The 16,205-nt window shown below is 35.0% G+C and overlaps 2 protein-coding genes across 8 annotated transcripts in view; one reads left to right on the plus strand and one right to left on the minus strand.

Moving 5' to 3' along the window:
- The window catches only part of METTL21A (methyltransferase 21A, HSPA lysine), a 289,359-nt gene that overhangs the window by 29,622 nt on the left and 243,532 nt on the right, over positions 1–16,205 (plus strand). The window lies entirely within an intron of this gene.
- Positions 1–16,205, minus strand: part of CREB1 (cAMP responsive element binding protein 1) — a 64,774-nt gene that overhangs the window by 13,049 nt on the left and 35,520 nt on the right. For all 5 annotated transcript variants that reach the window (XM_057503643.1, XM_036920298.2, XM_057503642.1 and 2 more), the window contains 2 exons: positions 9,698–9,880; positions 7,648–7,798 (listed from right to left, as the gene is read on the minus strand). In XM_057503643.1, coding sequence (XP_057359626.1) covers positions 7,648–7,798; positions 9,698–9,880 — 334 coding nt within the window. The remainder of the gene's footprint in view (positions 1–7,647; positions 7,799–9,697; positions 9,881–16,205) is intronic.

Raw genomic sequence — 16,205 nt, forward strand, 5'->3', positions numbered from 1 at the left:
TATGGTCTCCCAAAGATGTCCATATCCTAATCTGTGATAATGTTACCTGACATGGCAAAGGGGAATTAAGGTTCCAGATGGAAATCAGCTGACCTTAAAAAAGGAAAATTATGATGGATTATCTGGGTGGGCCCAATGTAAACATGTGTTCCTTAAAATTGGAAAAGGGAGGCAGAAGATATGACTACAGAAGATAGACACAGAGAGATGCAACACTGCTCACTTTGAAGATGGAGATAAGGGGCCACGAGCCAAGAAATGCTGGTCAGCCAGCAGAAGCTAGAAAGAACAAGGAAAAGAGTCTGACATAGAACCATCAGAAAGTAACACAGTCCTGCTGACTTTTGTTCTAGCACCATTTGTTCAAAAGACAATTTTAGCCCAGTGAGACCCAGTAGTGGCCTTCAATCCTAGAGAATTATAAAGTAGTAAGTTTGTGTTGTCTAAACTACTAAGTTTGTGCTGATTTGTGAGAAACAGCATAAAAACTAAGATTCTCCCTAAGATGGGAACAGGGCAATGATGTCCTTTCTTTTTACTCCTATTCAATATCCTATCAGAAGTCCTAAACTCTGCAATAAAATGAGAAAACGGCATACAGATTAGAAAGGAACAAATGAAACTGTCCATACTTGCAGACAGCATGACTGTCTATGTAGAAGACCCCAAATAACCCTAGAACTACTAAGTAAATTTAGAATAGTTAGAAGAGATTAATACAGAAGACAATTTTATTTCTATATAACAGCAATGAACAACTGAGTATTTAAATCTATAAATTCTCCTCAATTTCATCTATAACACAATCCTAATCAAAATCCCAGCACACTTTCTCATAGACATCAACAAAGCAAGCCCCATATGTACATGAAAAAGCAAAGGAACCAGAATAGCCAAAACAATTCTGTTAAAAGACAAAACTGGAGGACTCACACTATCAAATTCAAAACTTCCTATAAAGCTACAGTAATCAAGACAGCATGGTATACTGGCAAAAGACACAAAACCAATAAAACAAGCTAGACAGCCCAGAAACAGACCCACATGAATATGGTCAATTTTTGACAAAAGTGCAATGGCAATCCCAGAGAAAGGATCGTCTTTTGAACAAATGGCGCTAGAACAAATGGAGGTCCACATACAGAAATTGTAAGCACCTTGACACACCTCACACCTTCTACAAGTTAACCCAAAAGGGCTCACAACACCTAAATGTAAAACATAAAACTTTTTATCACTTGGTACGAAGTATTTGGAACTCTCATATATTGTTGGTGGGGATGCAAAATGATACAGCCACTTGGAAAACAGTTTGGCATTTTCTTAAAAAGTTAAATATACACATACCATTCTACCCAGCCAGCCCACTTCTTGATACTTACTCAAGTGAACTGAAAATTCATGTAACAACCAGTATGTAAACTTAATTCATCCTCCTCCAAAACTGGTAGCAACTAAGATGAACTCAAAGGTAAAAGGATAAGCAGATTCATAGTACACACATACAGTGGAAACCAGGGATACACCAAATATGATTCACGCAGCACTAGCAATGAACCTTAAATGTGTTCTGCTAAGTGAAGGAAGCCAGATCCAAAAGGCTACATACTGAGTGATTCCATTTATACGAGATTGTGCAAGCACAACACTATGAGGATGCAAAACAATTCAGTGGTTTCCAGGAGCTGGGGCAGGGGATAGAGGCCAACTACCAAGGGTTATCACAAGGGGTTCTTTTTAGGGTGGTGTAACTGTTCTGAATGGCAATGTGGGGGTAGATACATGGCACTATACATCTGTCAAAACCCATAGATCTATACAGCACAAGAAGGGAACTACATGCAATTTCAGAATCAAATGAAGACAGTGACAAATCCAATCATACTACCGACAGATGACATAACCTCACTGAAGAGAGTAGAGAAATAAGGAACAGACCTAAGTAGCTTTGAAGGCAGTGTTTTCCCTGGTACTTTGAGGCTGAAAACCAAGAACTCTACATAAATATTGTGTTTTATTTGATATATTTGTTTCTCACAGGGAAACAAGTTAGCAATTCTGAACCTATTTTATATGCACACTAGAATTAAATGAATACATAAATGAACAGTACTTAATGTGAAGCCAAGTTCCTATCAAGAAAACAAGTTAAAAATAAGCAAAGCAGTAAGGCTAAAATGAACCCTCTGCTTACAGATTAGTCAAAACCGTTAATATGAGCTCGTATTTATTTTAGTAATATACGGAAATACAAATGTGTGCACACCTAGGCTAGCGCCTACAAGTGTGAAACCCCAGGAACAAAGAAAGCACACCTCATGCCCAGTTACTGATTTCTAAATACCATTATCCAATGAAAGGAACTAGGGCTCAATGAAGAAATGGCTGATTCTAAGGCTAAGACAGGGAAAACAAAAGGTGAGAGGTTGAGCCTGGACCATCTTGTAGTGTCAGAAAGTAAGGATGTGCTTAAAGAAAATAGGAGTTGCCAAAAGGACCCAGAAACCAACTTTTAAGAGCTCCCAATGGCAAAAGCTGGAATAATCAGAACATTACAAATAAATAATAATGAACTACAGCCCAAAGAATAACTTAAGTATCCTTAAGTCCATACTGATGTACATAAACAGATGAGAAAGAAGGGTCAAGTTTTCCTTACAGAAGAATTCCAGTGAATTGTAGAAAGAATGGAGAAATAGAAAATCCTCATTAGACTGTCATGGTGGTAGTAATTATAATAAGGAAAGATTCACCGGTGAATAATAAAATCAGTGGGCAAAACTCTAAAGAGAAATGATATTTGCATAGTCTCCAAGAATCTCTCCCAAAGTACATCAATTACTGTGGTAATTTTCATCTACGACCATAAATGCTTTGATACTTTCCTTTCCAGGAGATAGAGTTTAATCTCCTTCCTTTGAATGTGGGCTGGATTTAATGACTCACTTCTAAGGAACAGAGTATAGAAAGAGAAAATGGCAATGTGCAGTGGAGATACCACTTTAGACAAATGATCAAACTTAACATCAACCACCAAGAGTCATCCTGGTATGTGCTCCCTGATATGATGTGACAGGAAGGGCCCAGGCACACCCTGTGTGGTAATTCTTCCCCAAAATCCATTACCTCAGTCTAATCATAAGAAAACACCACACAAGCCCAAGTTAAGGGATATTCTAAAAGAAACCTAACCATTCTCCAAAAGTGACAATGGCATGAAAGACAAGGAAAGAGAAACTGTCACAGATTGGAAGAGATGAGAAGACATGATGGCTAAATGCAACATGGTACCTTGGATTGGATTCTGGAAGACAAAAGGAATCGAAGTGGGCTGAGGAAATCAGAATAAAATGTATAGTTCACTTAACAGAATCGCACAACAGTATGCAGTACTACGTTAGTTATTATACATAGTATTTGAGAGTATGCTATCTTCTATGTTTTGATAAATGTAGCCTGTTCCTGTTATATGCTAAAACTAAAGGAAGCCAGAGAAAGAACATCTGGAACTCTGTACTTTTACAACTCTTCCCAATCTACTGTAATTTTCAAAAGCTTCCATAAATATAAAAATAAAGTTAAAAACTGTATATTAAAAATGTATTATTTATTTCTGAATATTTACATTAGGGAAAAAAAATTATACTCCAGAATGTTAACATTTTGGGTGGTGCAATTAGCAGTGATTAAATTTTTAGCTCATGTTTTCCAATGTGCTTATAGTGAGCTTGTTTTACTTGTTTAATAAAAATAAAGAAATAATAATGAGATTGTAATATACATAGTCTTTGGTAATCTGCTTTTTTCCACTATGAACATCTTCCTATCTCAATAAAAACACATCTTTATCTCAATGGGTGGTTTTATGTTTACAATGTGTAAAGTTAAATGTACTTTATTATTTACATAGTATACACTTTAACTGATTGCAATTTTTCACCTTTTTTTCCCGATTGCTAATTCATTTTCTATGAATCTGCATACCCACATCCTTAACTCAATTTAGTCTTCTGACTTTGTTATTGTTTCTAGTTTGTGGTTTGTTTTGCTACTTTACCTTTTTCTTGACTAAACAGAGGTCTTCCTTTTTTATATGGTCAAATGTACCTACCCTTTTCCTTTTTACTTCTGCCTTTAGGGTATCTGTAAATCCTCCTGCACTCTAAAATTATAAAAACAAAGGCTGTGGGTTGTATTACTTTCATAACTTTGTTCTCCCTTCCTGCGGGAGGAGTGCACATCCCCTGCTCCACTGATGGGAGCTTGTCCTTCCCTGTGCTTTGGCCAGTGCTATACAAGTGGACATGATTTAAAAAGCATTGCCCTTTGCCTTTTGCTGTAAGAATGTCATGCCTCAAAGAGGGGCTCTTCCTTCAGCTGGGAGCATGTGGAGCCACAACAGCTGGCTTGGAGTTGCCAGAATGTTAATGTGAGGAAGAAATTTTTGTCCTTCTAAGACACTGAGATTTTGGAAGGTTTTTTTGTTACTGCAACAACATGAATTAATCTAATAACCACCTATACTCTTTTAGACAGTTTACCACTTCATTTCTGAGTAAATGGAAATCACAACTTTTTCCTCATCCTTATGTTTAAGAGACGTTGTGTCTGAGGTGATAAGGGACACATTCATTCTAGTGAATATGTTCAGGAGCACTGTTTCTCTAACTTTTCCACTGAAGTACCCATAATGGCAGAGGAAACTAAATATGGGGATTTAGTTAAATATGGGTAGCCCAGAGCAACCATTGCTGCTGTGAATTTCTTCTAAATCTCTTATTTTACCTTAAAAATGTTTACTTCTCTCAAATTTTTGAGCAAAATAATCATTCAAATAAAACATTCCATATTTATCTCTTGGTGTTACGTATCTCTAGCACACTGCCATGTGCTCTGGTTTGAGAAGCAGAGCAGGAGACAGTTATGTTGTATACTGGAGTCTGAGAAGTAACATCTACACAGGATTTGTCACCAGATCCAGGCTCCAATCTCAGCTTTACCAATTTAAAAGGTGTGACTGTGTGCAAATTATTTAAACTTCTCTACAAACTCGAACTCCTCTGTAAAGTAGAGATAGGTTCTACCACATTGTAGGTAGAACTAAAAAAATTAGGAGGTATCAGAGTATATAGATGGTGCCTGAAATACATGGTCATGGATAAAAGTTCCAAGGGAAAATTGAAAAGTAGGCAGAAAACCAGGTGAGTAAGCCAAAGAAGAATTTAAGGGGATGAATAATCAAAACTGTCAAATATTCCCCAAAGGTAAAATGAACTGAAAGGAGAATACAGTTGACCCTTGAATAACATGGGTTTGAACTAAGCAGGTCCACTTACACAGATTTTTTTTCAACAAATATACTGGAAAATATTTTTGGAGCTTTGTGACAATTTGAAAACACATTTTTTTTTCTTTAGCTTATTTTATGGTAAGAATATAGTTTATAATACAGAAAACATACAAAACATGTATTAATGTTACCAGTAAGGCTTCCGGTCAACAGTAGCTTATCAGTAGTTGAGTTTTGGGGGAGTCAAAAATTATACATGGATTTTTGACTGTGTAGGGTGTTAGTGCCCTGAAGCCCCACATTGTTCAAGGGTCAGCTATACTCTGCCAAGTGGGAGGAAATCTGTACCTTTCTATAGATATGAGTGGTCTGTTGGTCACAGAAGCCAGATTCTAATGAATGGAAGCTGAAAAAGTAGAATCAGCAGTAATCTGGGAATAAAGGGAAAAGGGAACTGTAGCAGGGCCAATGGGAAGTTTCCTTACAGTGAAAACTAAAATAAATGCAAGCAAAGTATTTAAAGAGTCCATGGTAAGTCAGGTAGCTTTCCTGAAAAGACGCAAGCAAACATTCTTAGGAACTGTACCTATGTGTGCCCTCTCTGTCACTTGGGCTGTGTGTGTAGAGGGATAACATAACTCAGATGAATAGAGAAAAAAGGGAATTTGGTCTGCCAGTCAAATGAACAAGTTTTCATAAATGGGCAGCTCTCTGGGCTGGCATCTATACAACAGAGGAGACTAAAGTTGTATCAGTACTGCTTCCTCAACCCACTACTATTACACCACCCCTCAGTCTTTTCTGTATAAGGGGAAGTGTTTCTGTTCCACAGAACCAAACTACACAGACATAATCTAAAGTCCTTCTATTGTGGATTTATTTTCTTATTACTGTGCTATGTCTGCTTAGAACTTTAGTTTCTTTAGTAAGTGCTATTTTCCTAAATTTTACAACCTAGCCTTTACTTGAGAATTCTTAATCAAACTTGCTTCTAATTTTAAAAAGGATTAAATGCTTCCTTACATTTTAAAACTGAAAAGACTTAAAGGCATACCTTTATTTATATTTAAAATACATTTAAATATGAATGTAGCATTTATGCTTCTGCTTACTATTATAACTTAAATACTTAAAAGAAAACCACAGATTAATGGAGTACAAGTAAAAGTCACTGGGCTTGTTTCCAACTCTATTCCTAATGTCCCAGAAAAAGCTCTGCCACTTTTCATAGCTTAGATGTGATTTGTTAACACTCTATAACAGCAAAGAATATTTTAGGAACAAAAGGTTGATCTGAGCAGAAACATGAAACTGCAAAAAAACAAACATTTCAACATAGCATTACAGTTACAAAGTGCTTACAGAGGAATTATCTTATTTGACCAATAGAGCAACCCTTTGGGTGGTATGGATCCTTCACAAAGGAGAAAACAGATTTAGAAAGTTAGTATGTTCTTCCAAAGTTACTGCAGAAGGGGTAAATCCTAGACTTGAATATCCATGTTTTTTAAGTTCAGTATGGATATTTCTGTCAGTTTTATCACAGTGTTTGAAAAGTCTTGGGGTGAATAGCAGAGGAATATTTTTACCAACTTCAAACTTGTTATATCTTTATATACCTTTATTTTCATTTTCTTCAGTTTGTCTTAAGTAATTTTCACATTAAAATCCTAAGCTAAATATTTAAATTATAAGCTAATAAAAACTAAGGAAATAAGTAAATGAGAATATTCCATCCTGTTTTTTGATGACAAAACCATTTATACCTATGAATTTATGAGAATTACTTTCCTCACATTTCATATATTTTTGATATGTATCATTTTCATTGTTGATGACTACTTTAAGATTTGTCAATAAAAAGGTATTCTTAGAAGTAGTCTGTTTTGGAAGAATCTTTAGGTGTTAAATTATTATTTTGAGTAAAAATAATATTCATTAAAAATGGACTAACCATATATTACTTTATTACAAATAAGTTTAATATAAATAAAACATTTTAATATACATACACGAAGCCCTTGATCTTCTTGAACAATACTACTCATGAAAAGGAACAATTTTTCAATAACCTAGCTAAGTGGTTAGAGCATAATGACAATATATCAAAGGTATGCATTGTATCTCTCATGGGGAAACTGCATGAAAACAAAACTACTTACAATCAAAGACTGACATATAATCCCAATAGCCATCTCATAAGTACAGCTTATTATGTGAAGTTTTAGCAAGAGCCATCAAAATTCCACCAGAAACAATTCAATGTAAAAATTCCCCTCAGCAGATGTAAAAGACACGTTTGGCAGAATAAAGATGTACATGACCTACAACAATCTAAGTAAGTGCAGTGTATGTACCTGTTCTTCATTAGCCGGACCTCTCTCTTTCGTGCTGCTTCTTCAGCAGGCTGTGTAGGAAGTGCTGGGGAAGATGCCATAACAACTCCAGGGGCAATGGTGCTAGTGGGGGCTGTGCGAATCTGGTATGTTTGCACATCTCCAGAGGCAGCTGAAAAGAAACAGTGAACATGATTTAAGACACTAAAGCACTATGACTTGGTATAACTACGTGTGTCAATCACCAATCTAAATATACATTTTGGATTAAAAGGGGGAAAAAAGAACAGATGACTCTGACTAAAAAGAATCAGGTCTTTGGGTCTCTACTGAGAAGTAATTCCCAATTTAATGTATCTATTAGTATAGATACTTAGGTGAAAGAGACCTTAACCTATGTCTCCTGGATCATACATTTATCTATCATTGGAATGCAGTTCTATTCTGTTGTTAACATGCTTACCAACCTTAAGTCTAAAAGGTAAGTAGGGCACAGCTTGGATGATCTTCCTAGATAGAGTATAGTCCTCAATGTCTTCCTTTGATATTGGTAAATTCATAATAAAAAATTTCAAGTAGACTCTTGCCACGACATAAAAACGACCATGATTTTTCGTAAAATAGCAAAATGGAAGAGAAAATAAAGCATTATGGTCAACTATTACAAATTTCTAAGTGAAACAAAACTGAAAGTATGAAAAAGTGTACCATCTGATGCCAATTATATTACTTGTTAACATTGTTTTAATGTAAATGATAATAGTAAATAAACAAGTTTTATTTTTCAAACTAATGATCCATCATTTGTGAAAAGAAACACAATCACTATTTGTCAAACTGCTTCTAAAAACAGCTTAATATGCCCTCCTAGGAATAAAGAACCTAATATTATCCAAGAGAATTGGAAGAATTTATAAAATTATCCATATTTTGTTATTAATACTAACTAAAATGTGTAGTTTGAGTTGAAAAGATTTATATACTAAACATGTTACCATCTTCAAACTGACGTTCAGAATTCAAATTCACTGACATCCTGCTTTACAATTTTTGAGTACCTGCATGTAAAGTGAAAAGGTGTTTTACTCCCATTAATAAGCAAAATATTATCTTCTTCAAATATTATTTGTTTAGTAACAGAATATATTCTGTAAATACATTAGGGCCCTTTAAATAAATTATGAATCTCTCCAGTTGGTGTTTTAGGATTATTTAAAAATTATCATTGATGGTATAAGGGGCATAAAAGTCATTACCTGACAAAGGCAAAATATTATTATATTAGTGAAAATATTTTTGGAAACAGATTATTTCCTCAATATGCACACTTTCAATCTGCCATAAATCATATTCTTAAACTATGCAAATGGATTCAAAGAAAAATGGCCAACTCCCATCCAAAAATATTCCTGATACAAACAAGAAGAAAACAAAAAAATTAAATTGAAAAAAAGACCAAAAAGCTATTTCTATAATTCATCAAGAGATTTAACTATTAGTTCTTTTCCACAGACCAGCAGACTTGCATACTGGTATATGATTTCTCAGAACATAATGCTTTCATTTGAAATTTTAAAAATCACCAGTTTAGAAATGAGGATGTAAATTTCTTTGGCTATAAGCAGAGAAACAGAATTTCGAACCTTCAAAGATTCTTATCAGTGATTTAGTCAAACTCTCATTTGACACATGAAAAAAAAATGAGGCCCAGAGAGGTGAGTCTTACTCAAGATCAGATACCAAATCTACACAGTTAGATCTAGAATCTAGCTTTCCTAACTCTTGATTTCATAGTCTTTCCTTCTAACCTACTCTATTTCTTCTATGTCTAAATGCTAAAGGTGTTAAAGATAGATTATATATTTTTAAAACTAAAAATAGTTGTTTTTATGCCATGACATTTTGGTCCAATTGGAATAATGGAAGAGTTCATGGAAAATACTATCTATAATGAAGAATAATTAACTACATTTTAATACTGCTTTGTAGTATGATACTTACATTTTCTGAGTTTATAAAACTTCAACCTTGCAAAGGATTTACCACACCTATGAATTCTCAATTCTCTTACCTTGAACAACAACTTGGTTGCTGGGCACTAAAATCTGCTGTCCATCAGTGGTCTGTGCATATTGAAGAATGGTAGTACCCGGCTGAGTGGCGGCTGCATTTGTCATGGTTAATGTTTGCAGGCCCTGTACCCCATCGGTACCATTGTTAGCCAGTTGTATTGCTCCTCCCTGGGTAATGGCAACTAAAACCCAATGGATTTTATTGTTATAAGTTTAGTTAATACCTTATAAGACTTTTACAACATACTACATTCAAGGTAAAATAATTTCTAAGACATAATCTAGGGGAAATTATTACAGCAAATGATATCACCAAGAAGGATTTGGTATATTAAAGTAACCTTCTGCTCAGGAAGCCCATACTCAATTTTTGTGATAGAAATGCACTCTATGAACCACATTGTAATTTTTTAAAACTAGATAAACAAATTTTAAAAACAGATAAATGAGAAAACAATAAATTCCTTCTCAAGTTATTTGGTTCAGAGTTCTAGCATTACCTATGTAAGATTTTAACTGCTCAGTATTTGCTGCCCCACTAGTACATACATTTCTTGAGGGTAGGAAATGTGATTTTTCTTCTCTACTCTCATGTACTTAATTTAAGCACAGAAATAGTCGTGTAATAGGCAACGAATAAATGGTTGTTGTAATGCATAATTAATAAAGCAGCTCAGTAGTGCATTCTGTTTTCTAACTCAGCTAGCAATGCCTAAACTATAATAAGATCACAACTGAAATGTTCTATGGAACTCATTTATTACCAAGGCTCTCATGAGTTTAATATTACAGCTCAAAATGATCATTTAGAAAAAAAAAATTTACTGCTATTTCTACATATCCAAGGATCCTTTGTTGATTATCCAGTAATTAACCACACTTGTCATTCATATGTTATAAAGCAGTCAACTTTGGCTCACACTCATAGATATTTCTCTTCATTAAAATACTTGAATTTACCTTTATGCTACAGTGCATGGAAAAAGTAAATAGAAGATTATTATCTTACTTGAAAAGAAGCAAATCCTTTAGATACTAGCATCAAGATAGGTGACTGGGTCCTTCTCTAGACACTCTCCCTGTTAAAGTTCAAGTGTTCCAGAGGAAGAGGACTAAAAACCACAGTATTACATACAAAATTGCATTATCGATTTTAAGTCAGTAAATCAGTATGTCTGACTTAAGCATGTTACTTTTCGTTTGTTCCAAGGGAATTCATTTGGGATCAGTTATCAGCCAGCTCTTGTTATCTAATATCCAGAGTCACCTGTATATGGAAAACTGATTATCTACTGTCTAATCCAGAAATAACAGTAAATGGCTATGATCTGGCTTAACAAGACCTGTAGAAATTAAGATAATGGTATATATGATCCACCCACTTTAGCAAATCCCCTGAATTTTATGTATCTTAGACAAAAGAAAAGAAAGGAGTATGTAAGAACTATTCTGAGATTTATATTGCAGGATAACCTGAAAGAATCAGAAGCTTGACAGAATCAAGTCGCAACTTCTCATACAGAGTTACTAAGCCAATTCCACTGTATTTGACACACAAAGCTTTTTTCTTGGCTCTGTATCAATGAACTCAAGGTGGGAGGAAAGAAGTAACTAGGTTCTATAGCCCAAGTTCGATCACCAAACTACTATTTGAATCTGTTATCTCTCTGTAAAAACATCTGGTTCTAGTCACTAAGTACAGTTGTAATTACATGAAGTGCTCTGAAGACTGAAATCTGATCCTATCGAATATGGTTCTTCATTGTGATATTTACTTAAACACTTGATTATTCCAAAGGAACTTAAGATAGCTTTCAATGAAATTAAATTCATTAAAACAAAGACAGAAGTCAATAACTGATGTAGCTCTAGGAGTATGCAATGATTCTACCAGAAAATATAGAATAAGATAAGAATACAATTAAACATAAACTTAGCTGAGATCCTGATTAGCCAAACTAAAGAGGAAAACATCATGGGTTAGTTTTATTAGTAAGACAAAAAACTCAAGTTCAAAATGATAGATACAGGTTTTTCTACCTAAGATCATCTCAAACAAGACTTTATTATTGAGGACAGTGAACCAAGTAAGGGATTAACTAGTAAGAGCATTAATAAAAAAAAAACAAATTTATGGAAGGAATACAAATTGGTGCAGATATAAGAAGGGCAACCGGGCAGGATATGCTTTAATTCAACGATTCTACTCTTTGGATGCTATCCCACTAAGAACCTACTACATACATAAGTATGTTCACATAGTGTTGGGAACAGGAGAACTGTCCTAAATGTTCATCAGTGTGTGTGTGGGGGAGGGAATGTTTAAATAAATGTTATATAGTGAGATACAATGTAGTTGTTAAAGAAATGATATGTATAACTATATGTGTATATATTTGTCTATGGCATATAAATAATGAAGGTTTCACTTGTATAAAAATAAATGATAATGTATATGTATATATGAACTGAAAAAAACTGGAGGGATATATATAACAAACTCTTACTACTGGGGAGGGATGGAAGGGTTTTTAATTTTTGTTAATACTACAAACCTCTACCATTTGAATTTTCACAACCATGTATTTGTTTTATAAGTTAAGAAATACATGAATATTGTAAATTTAAGTAGTGATTATGTTGACTCTTAATGACAGTCAAGAACATAATGTTAAATCTGTTCCATCAAGGCTATATTAGTACATACAGAGAGAATAAAGGATAAAGATAATGAATAAGGCTTTAAAAACCTCAAAAGTAGTAATCTTTAAAACTAGCAATTTCCAGTTGCTAGAGGAGAGTGGTGTGCCAAATGAAACATCTACTTTCCTAAACTTCAATTCCCTATGTGAGACTCTGATTTGCCTCTTTCCTCAAGAGCAGGTTTTCCAGTTAAAGTGAGAATCACTGCAATTAAGTGCATCAGTATGCTGTATTCCTCAGGTACACTGAAGCAGGGGAAAAATAAAGGGCATGTATCAATGTCTTGGAACACACATCTTGAGTAATTCAAATTATTTGGATACAAGGCTAAAAAATACACACATACATGTATATACATAGTACCTGTTTATGTCCACCAACAAAGAACTTAAGAAGGGAAAGGACGATTGAACTCGATATTCTAAGTACATAGTGGACAACAAGCTTAACCAAAATGCTTTCCTTCTACTTACTATCAAAAGATCCAGCTTTGAGAGAACTAAAAAGTCTGCAACTTGGCAATTTGTTTTTTTGTTTTGTTTTGTTTTGCTTTTTATTTTGGTATCACTAATCTACAGTTACATGAGGAACATGTTTACTAGACTCCCCCCTTCACCAAGTCCCCCCAACAACTCCCATCATAGTCACTGTCCATCAGTGTAGTAAGATGCTGTAGAAACACTACTTGTCTTCTCTGTGTTGCACAGCCCTCACCGTGTCTCCCCCCATATTATACATACTAATCGTAATGCGCCTTTCCTTTTTCCTCCCCTTATCCCTCCCTTCCCACCCATCCTTCCCAGTCCCTTTCCCTTTGGTAACTGTTAGTCCATTCTTGGGTTCTGTGAGTCTGCTGCTGTTTTGTTCCTTCAGTTTTTGCTTTGTTCTTATACTCCACATATGAGTGAAATCATTTGGTACTTGTCTTTCTCCGCCTGGCTTATTTCACTGAACATAATATGCTCTAGCTCCATTTGCTGTACAGAAACTTTTCAGCTTGACATAGTCCCACTTGTTCATTTTTGCTTTTGTTTCCCTTGCCTGGGGAGATATGTTCATGAAGCAGTCGCTCATGTTTATGTCCAAGAGATTTTTGCCTATGTTTTTTTCTAAGAGTTTTATGGTTTCATGACTTACATTCAGGTCTTTGATCCATTTTGAATTTAGTTTTGTGTATGGGGTTAGACAATAATCCAGTTTCATTCTTACACATAGCTGTCCAGTTTTGCCAACACCAACTATTGAAGAGGCTGTCATTTCCCCATTGTATGTCCATGGCTCCTTTATCGTATATTAATTGACCATATATGTTTGGGTTAATGTCTGAACTCTCTATTCTGTTCACTGGTCTGTGGATCTGTTCTTGTGCAAGTACCAAATTGTCTTGATTATTGTGGCTTTGGAGTAGAGCTTGAAGTTAGGGAGCGAGATCCCCCCGCTTTATTCTTCCTTCTCAGGATTGCTCTGGCTATTCAGGGTTTTTGGTAGTTCCATATGAATTTTTGAACTATTTGTGCCAGTTCGCTGAAGAATGCTGTTGGTAATTTGATAGGGATTGCATCAAATCTGTATATTGCTTTGGGCAGGATGGCCATTTTGACGATATTAATTCTTCCTAGCCAAGAGCATGAGATGAGTTTCCATTTGTTAGTGTTCTATTTAATTTCTCTTAAGAGTGTCTTGTAGTTTTCAGGGTATAGGTCTTTCACTTCCTTGGTTAGGTTTATTCCTAGGTATTTTATTCTTTTTGATGCAATTGTGAATGGAATTGTTTTCCTGATTTCTCTTTCTGCTAGCTCATCTTTAGTGTATAGGAAAGGAACAGATTTCTGTGTATAATTTTGTATCCTACAACTTTGCTGAATTCCAATATTCTAGTAGTTTTGGAGTGGAGTCTTTAGGGATTTTTATATACAATATCATGTCATCTGCAAATAGTGACAGTTTGACTTCTTCTTTACCAATCTGGATTCCTTGTATTTCTTTGTTTTTTCTAATTGCCATGGCTAGGACCTCCAGTACTATGTTGCATAACAGTGGGGAGAGTGGACATCCCTGTCTTGTTCCCTATCTTAGAGGAAAAGCTTTCAGCTCCTCGCTGTTCAGTATGATGTTGGCTGTGGGTTTATCATATATGGCTTTTATTATGTTGAGGTACTTGCCCTCTATACCCATTTTGTGGAGAGTTTTTATCATGAATGGATGTTGAATTTTGTCCAATGCTTTTTCAGTGTCTATGAAGATGATCATGTGATCTTTGTCCTTCTTTTTGTTGATGTGGTGGATGATGTTGATGGACTTTCGAATGTTGTACCAGCCTTGCATCCCTGGGATGAATCCCACTTGTTCATGGTGTATGATCCTCTTGATGTATTTTTGAATTCGGTTTGCTAATATTTTGTTGAGTATTTTAGCATCTATGTTCATCAGGGATATTGGTCTGTAATTTTCTGTTTTTTGTGGTGTCTTTGCCTGGTTTTGGTATTAAGGTGATACTGGCTTCATTGAGTTTGGGAGTATTCCCTCCTCTTCTATTTTTTGGAAAACTTTAAGGAGAATGGGTATTATGTCTTCTCTGTATGTCTGATAAAATTCCACTGTAAATCCATCTGGCCCAGAGGTTTTGCTCTTGGGTAATTTTTTGATTACCACTTCAATTTCATTGCTGGTAATTGGTCTGTTTAGATTTTCTGTTTCTTCCTTGGTCTGTCTTGGAAGGTTGTATTTTTCTAGGAAGTTGTCCATTTCTTCTAAGTTTTCCAGCTTGTTAGCATATAGGTTTTCATAGCATTCTCTAATAATTCTTTGTATTTCTGTGGGATCTGTGGTGATTTTTCCTTTCTTGTTTCTGATTCTGTTGATCTGTGTTGATTATCTTTTCCTCTTAATAAGTTTGGCTATAGGCTTATCTATTTTGTTTATTTTCTCAAAGAACCAGCTCTTGGTTTCATTGATTTTTTCTATTGTTTTATTCTTCTCAATTTTATTTATTTCTTCTCTGATCTTTACGATGTCCCTCCTTCTGCTGACTTAAGGCCTCATTTGTTCTCTTTCCAATTTTGATAATTGTGACTTTAGACTATTCATTTGGGATTGTTCTTCCTTCTTTAAATATGCCTGGATTGCTATATACTTTCCTCTTAAAACTGCTTTCACTGCGTCCCACAAAAGTTTGGGCTTTGTGTTATTGTCATTTGTTTCCATATATTGCTTGATCTCTATTTTAATTTGGTCGTTCATCCATTGATTATTTAGGAACATGTTGTTAAGCCTCCATGTGTTTGTGAGCCTTTTTACTTTCTTTGTACAATTTATTTCTAGTTTTATCCCTTTGTGGTCTGAAAAGTTGGTTGGTAGAATTTCAGTCTTTTTTAATTTACTGAGGCTCTTTTTGTGGCCTAGTATGTGGTCTATTCTGGAGAATGTTCCATGTGCACTTGAGAAGAATGTGTATCCTGCTGCTTTTGGGTGTAGAGTTCTGTAAATGTCTATTAGGTCCATCTGTTCTAGTGTGTTGTTCAGTGCCTCTGTGTCCTTACTTTCTGTCTGGTGGGTCTGTCCTTTGGAGTGAGTGGTGTGTTGAAGTCTCCTAAAATGAATGCATTGCATTCTATTTCCTCCTTTAATTCTGTTAGTATTTGTTTCACATGTGTTGGTGCTCCTACATTGGGTGCATATATATTTATAATGGTTATATCCTCTTGTTGGACTGACTCCTTTATCATTGTGTAATGTCCTTCTTTATCTCATTACTTTTTTGGTTTGAAGTCTATTTTGTCTGATACTAGCACTGCAACACCTGCT

The sequence above is a fragment of the Manis pentadactyla genome, chromosome 6 (assembly GCF_030020395.1).
Source record: "Manis pentadactyla isolate mManPen7 chromosome 6, mManPen7.hap1, whole genome shotgun sequence".
Taxonomy (NCBI): Eukaryota; Metazoa; Chordata; class Mammalia; order Pholidota; family Manidae; genus Manis; species Manis pentadactyla.